Here is an 18,535-nt window from a genome sequence, read left to right on the forward strand (position 1 = left end):
GAAGGAGATTCCTGCTCCCCACTCACACCCAGAAGCAGACTGGGCAGGGGCACGGGTAATTTATGAAGCTACAAAAGGGACAAGAAGGGTAAAGAATTTCACATACCAGGTAAGTCAGTCACTGGAAAACAGCAGCTTCAATCAAGTACCAGCAGTTGTCCTTCATTCTTAAACTAGTATTTTTCAACTCTCACTCTGTCCCTTCAGCCTTTTTGGAACTTACCTTCATTTTTGAGAGGGTTTAATAGTTGAGACTGTTCATGAGAACACTATTTATAATGGTCTGTATAAAACATCAGAATATTATTTATAAAATAAAACAACACAAAACCAAGGTACCACTGCTAGGATGGACTCTTTAACCAAGCTGAGGATAAACAACAATATCTGACATAAAAATTAACAGCTGTTGAGTAACAAGGCCATAAAAAAACGGAATGATAGGACCTCTTTGGATTTAGATGCTAAGTTTTGGTAGAGATGTTTGCTTTATTTTGCTTTCCTCAGAACAAGATAGAACACTCTGCCATCTGTGTTCAAAGGATTTACACAAAAGATACTCTGCAAGCCTGCAGAAGGACAAGAGGAGTTTCATTTTCTATGGAAAGGAGACACTTTAATGGCACATTTTCCATAAACACACTGTGTGAATGAGATATAATTCACATTCAACCTGGAAAGGTTCCAGAAACACATACGATGAGCACAGTCAGTAATCCTCACTGAAAATTACACACTAGATGTTAATGGTAAACAATTACAACTATGGCACTACAGTACTTGAGGATATCCTAAAGCACACTGGAGTCAATTTTCAAGGTGCTGATTACCTCATCAGTAAGACACAGACACATCAGTAATGAAACATTGCTGGGGAAACTTTTGAACACCACATGTTTTGCTTTCCATCGATTTTGAAAAATCCTTATAAATGGCCTCCTCTTGACACAAGTCCACTGTCCCTGCCTGTCTGAAAGTTTCAGACTCTCCTCTCACAATGACACCTGTTACACACCTTCTGGCTGTACCAGAGGAAGAAGCTCTGTTTGCAAGAGCCTTTGAGCTTCTTGTCATGCTGCTGCAGAACAGAAATATTCTGAGCTGGACATCTGCAATTCTGTTTTACATATATCTTGTCTCAAGTTGTATATGTGGCTGAACAATTACTAACAAAAGGACAACTTTTGACCAGGCAAATTTTGGTGAAAAATATGCAAGCCTGAACTGTAAAGACCCGTTGTTGCTTGCAGAGCAGTCACATGCAAGAAAAAAAATTCTTGCCAGTTAGTGTGCACTACGATCAGCAGTAAGTAGAAAAGAAACATTTGGCTTAAATGAAATGAGATATCATATCCCCCCGCCCCCAGCTAGTAGATAAATATAGGATATACAAGTAAGGTTAAAAATGTAATACTAGGCCAGGTGCAGTATATGTTACTGGTTCAGTGCTCAGTAAACTCTTTTTTTTTGACACCACACTGAATAGAATACAGTGGATAAGCAAGGTTCTCCACCAGGAAGAGATATACTTGTGTTGCCACAACAAACTGTTCATACTGTCCATCTGGGTTTGCAGTGGCAGAAAGTTAAATTAGGAAAGGATTTACAATGTACTTGTTCCAGTAGAGCATATGGCTGTGTCCTTATCACCACCTGCTGCAAGAACAAGCCTGACCTGATTGCATTGTGTTCCCATGGCCATGTCTCACATGGACCACGCTGGATACCATTGTCCAAGACCAAAATGTTACAGAGCAAATGTTACTAAAAGGAAACACTGAAGTGAGAACACAACTCTGCCCCCTCCTCCTCTCCCTTCCCGTTCTCCCCCCCCCCCGCCCCCCCCCCCAAAAAAAAAAAAAAAAAAAAAAAAAAAAAAAAAAAAAAAAAGGAAAAACAGAAACTGCTTAAAATAAGTGAATGTTGAAGATTAGAAAATTGTTTCAAAAAATACGAAAAGGCACATTTACATCACTGGTTTGCAAGAACACTGCATACACCTGACTGCTGGGTTAAACTGCTTCTGGCTTATAGCTAGTTGTGTATTTTAAACTTCATATTCTCAAAACTGAAGTTCTAAAGCAACCCAATACAAGTAGCATCAGACAAAACACAGCTACAGATGGCATCTATTTAAGTCCCCACTAAATGTGGGCAGTATTACCTTCAGGGTAATAATGTGGTAAGAGACCTCACTTGCCACACACACCAATGATGTCTAAGATATCTTTTTCTGCCTGTGTAAATGGTAACAGCTGCCTATCCATTAGAAGAAAGGCTCTGGCTGCAAGAAACAAAGAAATGGTAGGTGACAAACTATCTACAATTTAAAGCATGAATAGTTCTATTTATTGTTCAACTTAAGTAAAAGAAGACATTGTTGTATAGGTCACTTAATGTATCAAATAATAATCACAATAGGTTTTAACTAGTGTACAGTTTACATATTCATACACCATTAGCAATGCTGAAGGCATTCTGCAGTTCTATATTAAGCCAATTTCCTTCTTTCCCTGTTTAAGAAGCTGTGAAAGAGCTATGAAAAATGACATAAAAATACCTGATAGTGATTTCTCTTCCTGCTTGTCAGTGTACAGCTAGAAGGTAACCCACTCCATATGCACCAGGGTGAGCTATGGTACAAGCTGTAGGGCAATTCTTACTGTCTACTACCATGGCTTTCAGAGGCATTACTTAGAACAGGGTAATCTCATTTTATTTGATTTATTGTGTGTTTTCAGACTACTATATTTTACTGTTATCACGACTAAGAGGCACTGTTTGATTGTGTGACTCTATATTTAGTAAATTCTACTCTTACTACTATACTTTTGAGATTTTAGGAGTGTCCAGTTCCTTGCTGGGCACACGGATGCCAGCTAAGAAGGCTGGGCTGGGGGCAAAAGAATTGAAATGCAGCTTTTGTCAAATTTCAGATTTTTTGTTACTCCTGGATTATGCAAAATTGGTTTTCCTGTCAACCTTTTTAAAACCCCATTCTCTGACTTCCACTCCCCAGAAGGGCAGTACAGCTAAAATACTTTTGTTTGTTTGGTTGGTTGTTTCTCTACATAAGTGTTTCTGCTATCCATAGCTAAGTTTCAGAAATCATATCAGCCCTCCAGTGTTCACTTAGAGCCCCTAAATACAGATTTCAGATTGTGCCAATCTTTAAATACTGCAGCTCCCTGGGCCTGCTCCAGCCAACAACCAGGCTTGGATCCTCATCTCCTCAGACAGGGGGAAGGAGAGTTGGGGTCCCACTGCCAGGGAGTCTCAAAGTTTTTGAGCTGTTAGGTGTCAGTCATCAAATTTCAGGGTGATGGTCTAAACCAAGAGATGCCTAAGGCAATTCAGGTTCAGTTAAAACAACATAAATCTCAACACAATTTAGACGTATATATTTTAGGATAATTTCTTTTTTAAAATTTAAAAAGGAGAGAGCAGAGTATATGTGAGGAATACTTGACTTAAACTGCAGTTTAGATACAATTGAACCAACTGTTTATTTACAATGTTTCCTGAAAGTCAGCAGCCTGAATACACACCAATATAGCAGCAATTACCAGGTCTATTTAATGATGCCACATCTCGTCTCTTCTACAGACAAAGAGTGATTGTTCAGAGGTCACTGTTCAGTTTCTTGCACAAGGGAAAATAGGAAAACAATTCCTTGATTTAAAGAGAGTAAATCATATCTACACAAAAGCTGTGAGAACAGCATGAAGTTGTATTGCTCTTCATAATCAGAAGCACATTTATCTTGCTTGTAAGAGGACAGAAAGCTTCTCTGATGTAAATGTGCCTTTAGAAAGTGAGAACTGAAAACATTAATATAAAAAAAAGTCAAATAACTAAGTATTTCATGAAACTATATATATAAAAATTGAGTTATCACAACTAAAGCAGCAAATCAAAATCTGCTGAGGTTTTCTGGTATAACTAAAAAAAAAAGTTAGTTTGTGTCCAAGTTCAGTAAGTCAAATGCTACCATCGACACAACAAAACTAAAACCCACAAGAGGAAATTGAAAAGTGCACAATGAAATTAATAGTCTTGGATCAAGTATTTATGGAAAAATGGAAATGTTTTGTCCGGCAGACTTGATAAGTGAGAATTACAAGGAGGTATTAAAGTTTATCTGATCCGGATTTGGCTTGCCGTTCCACGTAGAAGAGGATGTAGGCCTTGGCCTTTACCACAGTCTCCTCGTCGGTCAGGGTTACAGTACTGTCGTTGAAGTGGAACCAGCGGCCCTCGTGAGCGGCGTACGCGGTGTAATGCCCAGAGCCCACGCTGGCAGCAGGGGAGGCAAGAGAGAAAGCAGAGTCAGGAGCAGACACAGCACCTCGTTCTCCAGAGGGTTTTCTGGTAGGGGCTAAAAGACTGCCAAGAACCAGGGGAAGAAAGGAACTGACAGCCCTCCACAGCAGTGGCTTCTCTTTGTAATCTGTGGGCCTCAAAGTTCTACGTAAAGTAAAATAATCACTTATTTGGATGATCTGAAAGGTGCGGGTTTTTATATGGTCTTATTAGCCACCCATCGTTTTTGTGCAAGCAAGGATTCTTGAAACACTGAACTTCCATGTTTGCCTACCTAAAAATTAAGTCCATTACCTGCTATGATACAAGCAAAAGCTGTAAAAAATTTCACTGTGGTCTGTTTTCAGAAATCTTCCCTACTGACATCTACAGACTCATGCAATCCAAATATAATCAAAAGCAGTAACAGCAAAACTAATCCCAGAATACCAAGAAGAAACTTTTCCCAGTTCATCTTAAGTGGATCCCCATCTTAGACTTGAATCTAACATATCAGAAGTACAAACCCAAAATCTCTTTTCCTTAACCTGTTATGTCAGGATAAGCCTGTCTTTGCTCATTTACGTGTTCTAACACCCCCTCAATGTTTCCAACCATCTAACTGCTCTAATCACAAGCAGCTTTGTTAAGAGGAACTAAGTATTTCAGAATGAAGCATTACCTTCTGAAAGGCCCCTTGATTCACTCTGATGGTTTAATGCTTTCCATTCCTAGAAGAATTAGAAAATTTCTTTCTGCCTCACACTTCTAGTCATCCCCTCCAACATTGCCAGTGGGCAATCACACGAATAACTGTATAGATGTATGTAAATTTATGTATGAATTCAGCTTAGTTCCACATAAATTTATAAATTACTGCTAATTTCTACCAGTCAAAATGCAGACATCCACTAGGAACAGAAAAAAATCCTTAATTAATTCTGCATGTGCTTCATCGGAGAGAAGGTCCCTGCCAAGCAGCAGGCTTCCTCCTTGTACTCACCCCGAACCATGATGCACAACAACAGCTGCAAGGTCATACAGGCAGCTTTCTGGGCCACTGTTCTCAGGCTGTGGTTAAAAAGACAGAAAACTTGTGAGATTTCAGTAGCACCTACTGTAATATGTAACAAAGACATAGATCATGGAACAAATTTCTGCAAAAAGTATTGATGGAAGTCTTCATACCTCCAACAAGTAGCATTTCATGTCTAGGCCTCGTAAGGGGAACTCAACGTATGTATCAACCTTGTTTCTCAGATATGCTGTCCAGTGAAACCTTTTCAAGTGTAAGCATAGCACCTACAGGATTAAAGGATGGATTAGAGGAACAGGGTGAATTTAGTACTAGACAACTGCTATAGCTACAGGTGTTGGTCTGCTAGTGGTGGAGTCGACATGTTTGACATATTCTCATGCTGTTACTTTTCATGTTTATACAAACCTTTGGTAATTTCTGAATCCAGAATTTTTTGGTGGACTTCTGCTTCTTTTTGCACTTGTGACACATATACAGTTCTGTCTCATCAAGTTCTTCTAGGTCTGTAAAACTGCGAAGACAATCTAAAAAAGAACAAAATAAAAAAACACCAAAAGCACCCACACAAAGAAATATGATTCAAGATGACATCAAGCGCTTTTTTAACATAAAATTCAACAAGCACAGCACTATAGAGGTGTGCCTATCTGCCACAGCCATTCTAACTACTACACAGATTTGTGCAGCAAAAAGCTGTGTAATAGTGTGTTTTAAATACAGTAACATGTTGTAGCATGCAGCATTCCATGTTCCTGAGAATGTAAGTATAAGCAGTTCAAGAGAAAAAAGGCATTCACAAAATGTCTATCTTTCAAACAAGATGCTGTCCAACAGTCAGCACAACTCTTCTCAAAAGAAACTAAATGACTGTCTGGCAAATAATATTGAGCTTTTAAACATGATTTCATTTCAGATACAAATTAAACAGAGAAAATAAGGGGTTCTAGGTAAGTATTTCTCAATCTGCTGCAAGTACATTCACAAATCTGTAAAAATTAACATTGTTTAAACAAGGTCAGTAACAGCACTACACCCACCTTAGCAGGATTGTATTTCTGTTTAAAGACACCCAAGGGCCACCCCAGCTATGCGCATATTTAGTTCTAAGCACAGAGCATGAGCAAATGCTGATGAGTGCTTGCTGGAAAGGCTGGAATACATTAGAAATACTGTGATCACAAAGCAAAACCTTGATATTTAGCTGACCTCCTGAAGCACTTCTCAGCCCCAATTTATCATAAGTAGTAGTACGTCAATACTACTGGGGTAAAAAGGTATGGAGATATATTCTAGCACCTTCTCCTGCCACATGATGTCAGAAAATCAGATGGTATGTGACACCAAGTCTAGGTCTAGATCCTCTGAAATACCCTGGAGAGTATATACTCCTAGTAATGATTTCATTATCTGAGCACTCTTACCTCGTAGTGTGCACATTGGTCCATTTTCTTGATTTTTGGAACGTTTATTTCTGAACTGACTTGGAATATCTAGCGAAAGGTCTAGAAAAAAGAGACAAATGAAATTTAAGGGCTGAATTAAAAACAATGAGTAATGTTTTCAGACTACAGCTCTAGTTCAGTCATGTGTCATCTAAATATATCAAGCTTCAGATTGATTTTACTGCTTTAAGTCACTCAATATTTTGACAGCGAGAGGCACTTACCTAGGAATGGGTCAAACTTTCTAGATTCAGTCCCACATATTAGGCAGTTGACTTCATTTTGAAGAATGCCTCCAAATATTGCTGTCACAACAGTAGATGCTCCATTTCTAGACAAACCATATCAGAGAGGTGCAGTCAATCAGAATGTCTGAGCTTATTTTTCAATACCTGCTACATGTTTACAGCTTACAAGGCACTGCCACTAGGCAAAGTGTTTTGTTCACATGTAACAGTGACTGTGTTCATCCAGCATGCATTCCATTCACCCCAGAACTGTACAGTCTGAGTGTTCAGCTGCTGCAATACTTTTGCTTGATCTTGTACCTGAAAAAAGTGTGAACCACATATGTACTGTAAGCAGGTATTAAAAATTTCAGTGTTGACAGCATTCTGGTTCATTGCATTTCTACAGAGAGCTGATGCTCAGAGGGGTACACTATCTTAAGCCTGTAATTAAGGCTGTTTCTGAAACAAATGCTCTTTTTTAGGTAGGTCAAGAATATTTTTTCTAATTCTGTACCATTTATTACAAGAATTTTTCATTTCTTAAAGCTTCTTTCAAAAAGAAATTATTTCATATTTCTGCACTTCACTCCCAAAGAGTGCACATGCATCCCCACATGCATCATCATCGTGGATCTCCATGCTTCCATTACTTTCTTCATCTTTTCAGCAGATTATGTAAGGATTTACTTTGCATAGTCCAATAAAAAAGCCCCAAAACATTGTTAAGTGATACTATTTTGCAGCTTCTAAACTTGCTATTTTGTGCTTGCAGCTCTGGCACTACAAGCCTGCAGAACCCTGTGTTCCTTAGTTGCACTCCACCTACATCTTTACAGGTAAGAAGAAGGAAGTGGCTACCTGAATAAACCAGTGCTCACGAGAGCATTCACAGTGTATTTATTACTTTACTGTAGGCATTTAAGTATGTTAGACCTTAATTTACCCTGACAGAAGGCAGCTCACTCCAGCTCACCAGCCAGTTAAGCAGCCATACAGGAGATACATGAATGAAGTTTAAAATCATTTAAATCATAGTATTAAAAATGTAGATAACATAAAATTTGTTTAGTTTTCAAATACACTTCAATTCTGAGACTATTTTAGCGTTCTTTTGTGGGTTGTTTAAGCATCAGCAAAGCAATATAAATGTGCTAAAGAGCACAGTCTGAACTCCACACTTTCCCTAATGAAGCATCTCTAAAATCCTGCATCTCTCAGACCTGCTTAGTATGTCCTGAAGGTTACAGGAAGGTAAAAATCACACAGCTATTTACATAGGGAATCCAAGGACTTAGGGCCCAAATGTGCAAGCTGAAGTGGCTTAATATTCCTTGCTGAAGCAAACTTGAAGTGTTTTCTCTCTGTGATAGTTTAAATCTGAGAGAAACAGATCTGAGAGAGCAGAATTCAGAAACACTGGTACTTTAGAAATACAGAAGTAAGAGTGAAACACAGGGATTACCTCTGTTTCAAGACACAGAGTGACATGAAAAGCAAAATTACCAGGAAAAAACCCCAAAACAACAGTTTTAAATGTGTCAACTTATATGGACTTCAAACCATAACTGTTCACTTCCCAATCCAGGCCATCTCCTGACAATTTAAACCAAAAAATACTTGGCCATCTTTTCTTCTCCTGTATCATTCATGCCACCTGTCACCCTCAGACAATGAGATTGCCTGAACAAGGAATTCCATATAGGTGAAGAATAGATTTTTGCTCCTATAATTCTTTTTATTTTTGAAAGACTAATGAAGTAAAATGTGTTTACAACTTAGCCTATATGCTGATCCTTTTGAAATGAAGCACATGCTATAGGATGCTAATCCTTTATACCCTGCAGGTTTGTAATTCTTATTATTACAGAGGCACTAAGGAGAACTTAAAACAAGGAACCATAATTTTGAAATTTCAGATCCACCCAGACCAAGACCCATACGAATGCATTAAGGTTTTGAGGAAATGAAAAACCACTACTTACATGCAACATTTGTTGCTTGCAGACAGACTAGAATTTTCTTGCAAAATTACTGAACGTGAAACACCATTGAAGCCACCCTGGAGTTCCAGGTGTAGATGGTCCAAAAGGTAACGCATGAACTCATGGGCATCCTGTTGCTGGTATCCCCTTAAGAGAAAAGGAAACAATAGCAACAAAAAAATCACAAAATATAGGTTGCTGTAATGCACATACATAGAGAGCACCAGGGTGACATGAAAGAACCTTTGTTTGTTAAATAATCCTGAGCAGACTTGACTGACACATATTTTGTGCCAAAAAAGTCTGTGCCAAAACTTCATACAGCTGTCTAAACAAACTAAGTGATTTTGGTCCTTTGCAGCTCTCTCTGCACTTCTCTTTTTGAGGATGGGGCAACATTTAAGAATATCTATTTTAGGGAAGGGACCTTTTAGAAAACAACAGGGAGCAGCAGAGACTTAACATCTGCTCACCTTTTTGGTGAACATTAACTGACCTCACCAAGATCAGCCTGTGCAAGTAACATCCTAGGATTTGTATGCACTTTAATTAGAAGTAAACAACGGTAGCAGTGACTTCCCCTCACTAGTGCAAAGCATTCCTCCTTTTTCTTTGTTATTATTTATATTTGATAAGTTCCTCTGCAGAATTGTTACAAATTAGATTCAGGCAGTGGTGCGCTATTCATCCCTACTTGAAACTACTATAAATTATGGTCATTATACTAGGGTCATTAACATCTCAAACCTAGGAAGATTCAAAAGAGAGACACCACAACATTTTTTGTTCATGTGAGATTCAGTTCTTATTTCTGGTTTTCATTCAGCCACTGATCCCACTCATTCTGGCAGTTCCAGTTTGTTTTCTTGCCTGTTTGTTCCCCTTACCACTAAACCCAGGAATTTAAGCTTTGGCTTTGTTTTCCACATGCATCTTTCAGCAACAATATGAATCCTGAGACAATTAGGAAGGAACAGAGATGCCATCAGAGTAAACTAGGCCTTGACAGCTATTTTAGCTATCTCATACATCAAATTTAACACCCATCTGCTATTCATTTTACAAAAGATGTATGCCCAGATGGAAAGCATACAGTGAAATAGTGAAAGCTTGGTGCAACACTTACATAACCATGCTCCAGTCTCTGCAGGCCTAGTTTCAAAAACAAAGTACAAAGCAGAGTTGGCTTGCCCTCTCCCTCTTGTTCATTCTTTCAAGCAGCTTGGTCATGCCTCACCTGCCCCTTTTCATCCTCATTATTCAAGGTAAGTGTTGGCAGTAACTGCCACATAGGAATGCCTAAGGAAGAGCAACATGCTACTGCTTGGGGGGGGGTGAAATGTCCCCAAGACTCAAGGCACAACACCTGGAATCAGAAATGTGAACAGCCTCCATACAACAGAAACATTCAATGAGGCTGAAGTGCTTAGTGAAGAACAAAGTATGTCCTATGTATTGCTACGAGGTAACAAAATAAAAATGAAACAAAGCCTTTTCATCTTAAAGAGTTACAGTACTGTTTTTTCCCAGACTAGCAGTTTTAAAACAAATCACAGTTTGTATGTAGATTTTACAGCACCCTGAAAATCATCAGCAACACTACCTACCTTTTGCAGCACAAAAACTGGCACACAGAAACAGTGCTGTGCTGCAGCAAGCCAGAGTCCTGTACAGCCCAAACTAGGATGTCTCCCAAAGTTGCCAAATAATTGTATATTACTATTTAAAAAGGCAGTAAAACAGAACCCAGCTTCAAAGCTGCATATTAGCTATGCACACTGTATGATAATTTTGAAGTTGCTGATATAACACAGGATTTGCTTAGTTTAGTCAATATGGGTATCTTCAATTGTATAAACTTAAAGGCAACAATAATAAACAGCTGAAGAGAAAATTTACAGAAAGCCTTTGCTTCAGACAGCTTTTCAACATTAAATGCCTCATAAAATAGCTCTGAAACCTATGGCACCCCTGGTGCCATTCATAAAACGGATTTATGAATAATTCTCCATTGTTGGTTGTGTGCCTGGTGCATGTGTTTATCCTCACATACAAATATGTTAATTATAGACAAAAGATTCCTTAGGTTTGTTTAAAAGTACATGATGATATGGATGATGTACTGGTTAAAAGAAACTACAGTCTAAAAGCCCATTAGCAAAAAGTATACTTTCTCTGACAGTCCTTGTGTTATAAAACTCATCTCCATCCAAATGAAGCAATTCAATTCCAGCCCAACTTTGACATTCTTTTTCCTACCAGCAACAAGATAGGATATAAACAGGCATAATTACTAGGAAAATAGAGCACACTATTTATACAACAGTAAATCAGCAAAATACACATCTTGCATCTCAGCATGGAGCTACAGAACTCTCTTGGCATGCAGCAGAATGACAGCAGCAGACTTTGTCCAGCAGTCAAGGAGCATTAGAGCTCAGAGTGACTCCAGTTGTGCTTACAGTAACCCTGAATTATACTCTTACTCCATGTATGCAGGATGAAACAGAGGGACATGGAGTGCATCTGCAGCAGTTTTTTATATAACCTTCTGCAAGAAGAACAGCACTTGCAATCCTTGGAGGCAGGCACAATGTGCTTTTAACAAATGAAATCTCTCTGGGCTGAAACAATTAAACCAGGTTTCCAACCATGTTTCCTTCCTTGGTCCCATCATTTCAGGCTTCACGAGCACAAGCCCAAGTGTCTGGTTTGCTGCTAACATGCTCCTAGCTCCAGCTTTCTAAAACATACATGTCCAGCTACCTTCTCCTCCCAGTCTCAGAAGACAAAAAAAAGGCAGAACTACAATTGCATTACCATTATGTTTTACAAGCTTCAATTAAGCATGGAAAAAAATCCAGTTTTTTCCCTGGACACTGTGGCACTGGGGATCTACTGAGAAGCTGACTGTTCTTCGTGTGATTTAATGACTTCTCCCATTAATTATTCTTGGACATGTTCCCAGCTAGCTGGGAATGAAAAGGGGAGCGAGAGAACCCCAACACACAGCACTTTTTCTTTTAAAAGCTGTGCTAGAACCCACAGTGCTGAAAATTTGCTTGAGGAACTTTAATGAACTGGTTTCTCACTTAGTCTAACAAGAATTACAGTGAAGACTGTAAGTAGGGAAACCGGTCAAGGACATTATGGATGATATTAATTTGCCTGTGATATTTTGGTCGCTGCTTGCAACTACTGGTATTAAACTTCCTTGATTCTCATAAGCCAACTGAAACATATTTGGCAGTGTAAAGAACAGAAGAAATAATTTGTGTTATTTGGGCCACTCATTGAGCAGGTGTGTTCACAGCATCTTTTCAGCACTGCTGGAGATGGAACAGGTAACAGAACATCTTTACTACCTGAGAACATGGAGCAACTTACCTTCAGCACAATATATCCTAACAGGTTTCAGTGCTCCTTTGAAAGAGGTTCAAGGGCCAGGACAGGGAGACCTTGGAGAGGAACGATACTTTGATTTACTTGGGTAACTTTCTTTTTCCCTTTCTTTTTATCATCTTTTCTGTCAGCATGGGCACAAAATGCCTATTACACACAGATTTTTCTCACAGCCTTAGAGAAAGGCTCAACAGCCTTTCATGTCCAGCTGTTGTTCTCAGTCTTTTGAGAGAATCAAGGAAGTTTCACCCAGTATGTTTGGTTTAGGCCTGCAGGTGCTGTACCTTTTTCAATCTGACTACATCACTTTGATATTGCAGCCAAGCTTGAGTTCTCTCAACAACACACTTGGCACTTACCTACCAGTCATTATACTGATTCTTCTGCCCTTTGGAGCACTGGCTCAAAGTTGCAACTACTACTATCTTAGTGTTTGAGATGTCTGTCCTCTCCAACACTGCTACATGTAGCATGTGACAGAAGGGTGGGGGGGAAAAAAAGCTCTACAAATTAACACAAAACTGTTGATTGAATGAAGACCCTTTTCAAAGTGTATCTGCAGGCATATGGGAAAGCTGCAGAGAGTGCATCCCACAGATTCAGCAGGTTTTAGAGTAGGACACCAGCAATATCCTTAAGGTTGCAATCAAGAATACTGCTCTTATTCTACAAAACTTACCTAAAATTTGGCATGATTTTCCAAACAACATAAAATAAAGACTCAGGACTAAATGCAGTTTGGCTTCCTTGCCATAAAGCACAGAGTGTCTTCCTGAATTCTTCCACCAATGAACTGGAAAGAAAATAAAAGTTGATGATTTCAATCCTTGTAAAGATGTTGTATCTCTTACAGGTTTACTAGCTTAATGGTACAAAAATATGAGACATTTCTCTAGTAAAGATTGTAATGACTGGCTAAATTTCCTTTCCAATACTGCAAAGACTTTATGTCCAAAATCCTACCCATAACACTGGAGAGAGAGACACAGGTTAGAAAAGTTTCAGACATTTCGCCTGGAAATCTCTCCACCTTTTGCCATTTTACTGTAGACTCTGCTAACATCATCCCTTTAACACTTGCTCAAACAAGCTACAGAATGTGAATCACTTATTCTGTTTTTCTTTTGATGTTCATTTGCAGACACATCCCCATGATTGCATTTTAGCTGTAATTAATAACAAAATGCCTGGAGTACATACACCTAAGTACTTCTTAATCTTACTTTAAATGCAGTTACACTCCAGTGCTTTCTGATGTAGCTGACTGCTTCCCCCTGCAGCACCAGACCTACATAAACAAACTGCAAGTGACACAAGTTTCTTTTTTTTATAGCTATTTTTCTGCAACTGCACCCCATGAATCACAGTGCAGAGTGGCTCTGCTACGCAGGCATTTGCTGTTTTCCATAAAGTGCAGCACTAACAAGGAACACGCAGCTTACACGTTGTTGTCCCCCTGGCTCCTGGTATGGTAAGTTCTCCTTCCTGCTGTCTTCCCATTCCTCAGCTCCACAGCAGGAAGCTCTTTGAAGTAACAGCAAAACTGTTGGATGTTACTAGGTAAAAAGGAAAAATGAATGAAATCTTTAAGGGGCAAAGAACAAAGAGATTAATATGTATTCTGGAGCGTGTTCTTTAAACTGCAAAAATGCAACTTTGTGCAGTCACAAACAGTTCAAGATGCAAGAAATAATGGAGCAAATATTCATCTTCTGTAAATAACTGAGCAGACCACACATCATCATCATCCCAAGTACCTGAAATAATTATATTTTGGCTCTGCTTTGACTAAGAGATACCATGACGGAGGAAGGTATCAGGAGAGATTCCCTACCAAACCAGACTGCACCTGCTGAGGAGGTAAACTCCATGGCTACCACTACCACCTATCAATCCTAACTTCTGCTACCACAGTCCCAGTAATGATCAGGCCAGCAGCAGCCCAGCACCGTAGTCTCCCAGTGAAGCAGGAAATTCAGAAGTGCAAAAGGACAGTTCCAGAGTAATGAAACAAGGTCTAACATCTCAGCACTGCAGAAACTGTTCTGCTTGCTTACATAAGAACCCCCATCCCTCAAAGCGCTGTTTCTGCTTCCACAGCAACCATGAACATCAACATGGTTCAGCAAAAGGGCAGTCTGCTTTTCTGCTGAGGATACTGCAGGTTGCTCTGCAATGCTGCATCACAGCAAGTTCCTCACACTGCTACACACAACTTTATGCACTCCCCCCTTCCCTGTAAAGCAAGGTGCTTCCACACAGCAGTAACTTGCTGTATTGCCTTGCCCAATGCTACAGCACAAGGCACACTCACTGAGGTGTGGGGAAAGCTTGGGAGGTACCTGAGTGACTGCAGGATTGCATTCATGAAACACGTGTTCCCCAGGTTCCGAAGGCCCGTGGCACAGAGGGCAGTGGTGCTTCCCTAGAAGGCAGAGAAGTTAGGTTAAAGACAGACTTACCACAGCTCCCTCACTTTCTCCCCACAAAGCTGTTACAGCATAGATTTAAACAATAATAAACCACACTGTCTGAAAGTGCCATTTCAAAGACAAACCAATCACCCGACCAGCTCCAACTGCCTTGAAGCTCCACGGTGACAAGAAATCTGTTTTCTGATTATTCCTAACAACAGAAAACTATACCACCTCTCTTCCTGTGCATCTAAGTCTAGATTAGGAGAATACAGAGTTAATCACAGCCTTTTGTTGAAAAGTTGTTTTGTGTATATGCATCCAGTACTCACACCCCAATAATATTCAGTCAGAACTAAACAGCAATTTCCCTGAAGTGCCTTTTAAAAATAATACCTGTCCTTATCTATCTACTCCCATGTCTTATATGCACAGCGTGGCAGTCTGCAGGTTGTTTTTAAGTCACCAGCACTGCCCTGCTGTCTTGGTGGGGTTTAGTGGTGGCCAGAAGAGTCTTTGCAAGACAGCCACCAGCATTTATTAGGGAAAAAAATAGTGCAGTTGGACCATACAAAGAAAAAGCAATGTGTTGACAGAAGAGAAGCATTACACCATTTAAAGCCCAGGAGTTTCAACAGGTTAAAGCAATGGTACCCACAGACAAGCTTGCTTTTTGCAAAATAAACTTCAGGGTAGACTGGGAGGAGAGTGAAGACAAATGTGGACAATGTTGTACTTATGATTTTTAGCATCTGCAACATTTGGACACATTCCATTGTCTACCAAATATCACACTGAGAGTTCATCCAATTTTTGAGCATTCTTCATTTTTGAGCATTCATTCTTCATTGTCCTAACAATTTAAAAGCTAGACTAACCTTTAGTGGTAGTATCTCAAAATTAATGTATTACATGTCACCAAAGTCTACATGCAAATCTGAGCTAGCAAACACATATTCAAAGTGTTCCAATAAGGCTTTTCTGAGTCCCCAAAACTACCACAAAGGTCATATCTATCGAAGAACTTAGAATAGCAGCATATTTGTGTATCTGTTGTTAAAAAAACACCACAACAGTATTATTTACATTAGCCATTTAGCAATTCAGTAAGAATTGTTTCATGAGACACCTGATTACCAATGAAGGAACAACACTTTTAACTACAAACACCACAGCATCCTTAGCATACTATTTTCTCACTCTTGCCCAGGGTGAGACAGCAGGGTATTAATGCAAACAGCACTGCCCAGACTTTTCTAGATAAGGATCCAATGTGCCAACAGTAAAACAGATCATTTGTTGCTATGGGCAATATTCAGGTATCAATAAAACTGAGAAGCCAGCACAGACTAAGGAGAATAAGGGCAGCATTAAGCTCATGCTTTCTGATTCTGTCTTCTCTGTATCTAAATGTTGCCTAGAATTTTCTTTATGGCTTTTAATGGCTTTGAGTATTCCAGACAACAATGCTGTGTGTTGTTGCCATAGCAAAAAAACCCACTTCTTCTCCAACCAGCCAACCTAAGTCAGTCAACCCAAGACTGGGGCAGTACAGGAAGCATAAGCAGCACATTCAGAGGACCCTAAATTGACTGTAGGTAATGCATTTTTCAAGTAACTAAACCCCTACAGACTTTGCAAAGCAGGAACTGACTGCCCTGCTACACCCCACCCTCCTATTTCCATTGGTACTCCTCCCAAGAACTACTCTAAGCAGTTAGGTAATTGTTCCTCATAGCTGAAGACAGCTATTACTTCAGCTCCCTCTGACTACAACGCTGTCCTGCAGCCCTGAAGGTTGAGGAAGAACAGCTCTGCTCTACCACTCCTGGTAAAAATGGAGCACATGGATACAGCTGAGTCAGCATCTTCCTGCCTAGAATCTGGGAGAAATTATGATTAGAAAATCCCTCAACTCAAACTGTACAACAAAGACATTTGGATTGGGGCAATCCAAATCCTTCAGCAAGGGCTGGATCATCCTCACCTAGCTGCACCTCACCTTCTGCAGGTGCCTAATTAAAACTGCAGGAAGATGAGAGAAAGAAAAGCTTTCACAGTAGCCCACAGTTCCTTTTGAAAGCAAGTTTTACTAAGCTGCTTTTAAAATATCTTACTTTTTTTTTTTTTTTTTACTTTTCCCTAACAATTACTCTTAGTCCCCTAGAAAAAAAAAAGTGCACATTTCCTTTTCTGTCTCTTCTTGCACTGTTAGGAAAAAAAAAAACACATAAATACCAAACAAAGCTTTGCCTGCTCAGGAAAGTACTGCAAGTAAATCCATTTTAATCCCAAGAGTTCCTTCTAGTTTCACTGATGCCACGGAGCTCAAACTGCCCTGAAGCTCCACCTTGACATGAAAGCCCTCCTGAAGCACAGGGAAGCTCAAAGCCTCGATCAACAGAAATGCAGTGATTACCACACATTCATTTGAGAGAAGGGGCTCCTCTAGGTGTGTGGTCAACATGAGAAAACCAAAGTGCACCAAGCAGATTTTGGGTCACTGATTATAAGTATTTCAACTATAAGCCTCAACAGCTTTAGTAAAACCCCTTGAACTTCATACTTACATTTACTTTCAATAACTTGCTGTTCAGAGATGAGTTTTCCAATAGTTTTCTTTTCCTATGTCTGTCTGATGTAAAGGCTGAACTGTTGAAAAAACATTAGGAGAGGATACTTACTTAAAAAACAAGGTATTGTGTGAAATGGACAACACAGTCATCATCATGTTTAACACAGCCATTACAGCAGCTACCAGTTGCCATTAAGACAGCAAAGAGCTTCCTGATTGCAACCTAAGCCTTCTATGTCTTAAAACAGACTGCATCTGCCCCACAGTAAAGACCCAAACCCTGTTTTCAGCACTAAGACCCGAGTTTATTGCATTAAGTTAAGTGTGTGCTCTGAAGAGTGGCCTTATTAGCATGTTACTTTTCATCTAAAATGGTGATCTTTTTCCTTAATCAAAGGAATTTTAATACAGACTTTGCCATAGACTACTCCTGTTAGAAGAATCATCTCTACCATCTAAGACAACTTAAAAAGTCAGGACAAAATAAGGCTACTGAAAATAAAAAATATCTTGAGTGCTAATGTTTACATACCATAGGTGACTTCTCTTATTTAAAAAAACACATGAGGTCACAACATTTGTGTAGTACTAATGCAAAGTTACAAGAACTAGTTATTCTTTTCCACACCACTGGAAACTACTGGCCCCTCAGTTCTACCAGCTTGTGATTTCTTTCTAATCTAATAGCAAAATCATAACTTGTTTTGAATTTCAGGGTTGGTGGTTTTTTCATTTTTGTTTTTAATTTGAAAATTAAAAAAATGTATGTAATGACTTCATAAACAGTCATTACATACAATGGAAGCTTCCATGTTATCATTCACCTCCCAGCAATCTACATCTCCAGGACATTTCTGAAATACTAATGTGCACTTCTCGTTATGTTTCAACATCCTGACATCTCATTACATATCTGAGAGGCCCACCAAAACCAGATGTTAAATAATGAAAATGTTAATATTACTAACAGAGAAAGTAACACCTAACTATAGGAGGATCCTGAGACTTCACAAAATCCCAGCAATTTCTTAGCAGGAGTTCTATTGGAACTCCAGAACATTCAAATATATTTGCTAGCTCTGCATGCAGACATACTTCTTAGTATTATATAAGATTTCCAAGCAATCTGTGAAAAGACTATTTGCTATC

At 39.3% G+C, this 18,535-nt stretch overlaps 1 protein-coding gene across 5 annotated transcripts in view; it reads right to left on the reverse strand.

The window, feature by feature from the left end:
• Positions 1–2,321: 2,321 nt before the first annotated feature.
• Positions 2,322–18,535, reverse strand: part of USP3 (ubiquitin specific peptidase 3) — a 49,862-nt gene continuing 33,648 nt past the window's right edge. For all 5 annotated transcript variants that reach the window (XM_071754870.1, XM_071754866.1, XM_071754871.1 and 2 more), the window contains 11 exons: positions 17,382–17,463; positions 14,740–14,822; positions 13,840–13,953; positions 13,077–13,190; positions 8,996–9,142; positions 7,008–7,114; positions 6,763–6,843; positions 5,747–5,865; positions 5,491–5,604; positions 5,306–5,373; positions 2,322–4,296 (listed from right to left, as the gene is read on the reverse strand). In XM_071754870.1, the coding sequence (XP_071610971.1) occupies positions 4,131–4,296; positions 5,306–5,373; positions 5,491–5,604; positions 5,747–5,865; positions 6,763–6,843; positions 7,008–7,114; positions 8,996–9,142; positions 13,077–13,190; positions 13,840–13,953; positions 14,740–14,822; positions 17,382–17,463 (1,195 nt within the window). In that variant the 3' untranslated portion in view covers positions 2,322–4,130. The remainder of the gene's footprint in view (positions 4,297–5,305; positions 5,374–5,490; positions 5,605–5,746; positions 5,866–6,762; positions 6,844–7,007; positions 7,115–8,995; positions 9,143–13,076; positions 13,191–13,839; positions 13,954–14,739; positions 14,823–17,381; positions 17,464–18,535) is intronic.

The sequence above is a fragment of the Heliangelus exortis genome, chromosome 11, assembly GCF_036169615.1.
Source record: "Heliangelus exortis chromosome 11, bHelExo1.hap1, whole genome shotgun sequence".
NCBI classification, from domain to species: domain Eukaryota; kingdom Metazoa; phylum Chordata; class Aves; order Apodiformes; family Trochilidae; genus Heliangelus; species Heliangelus exortis.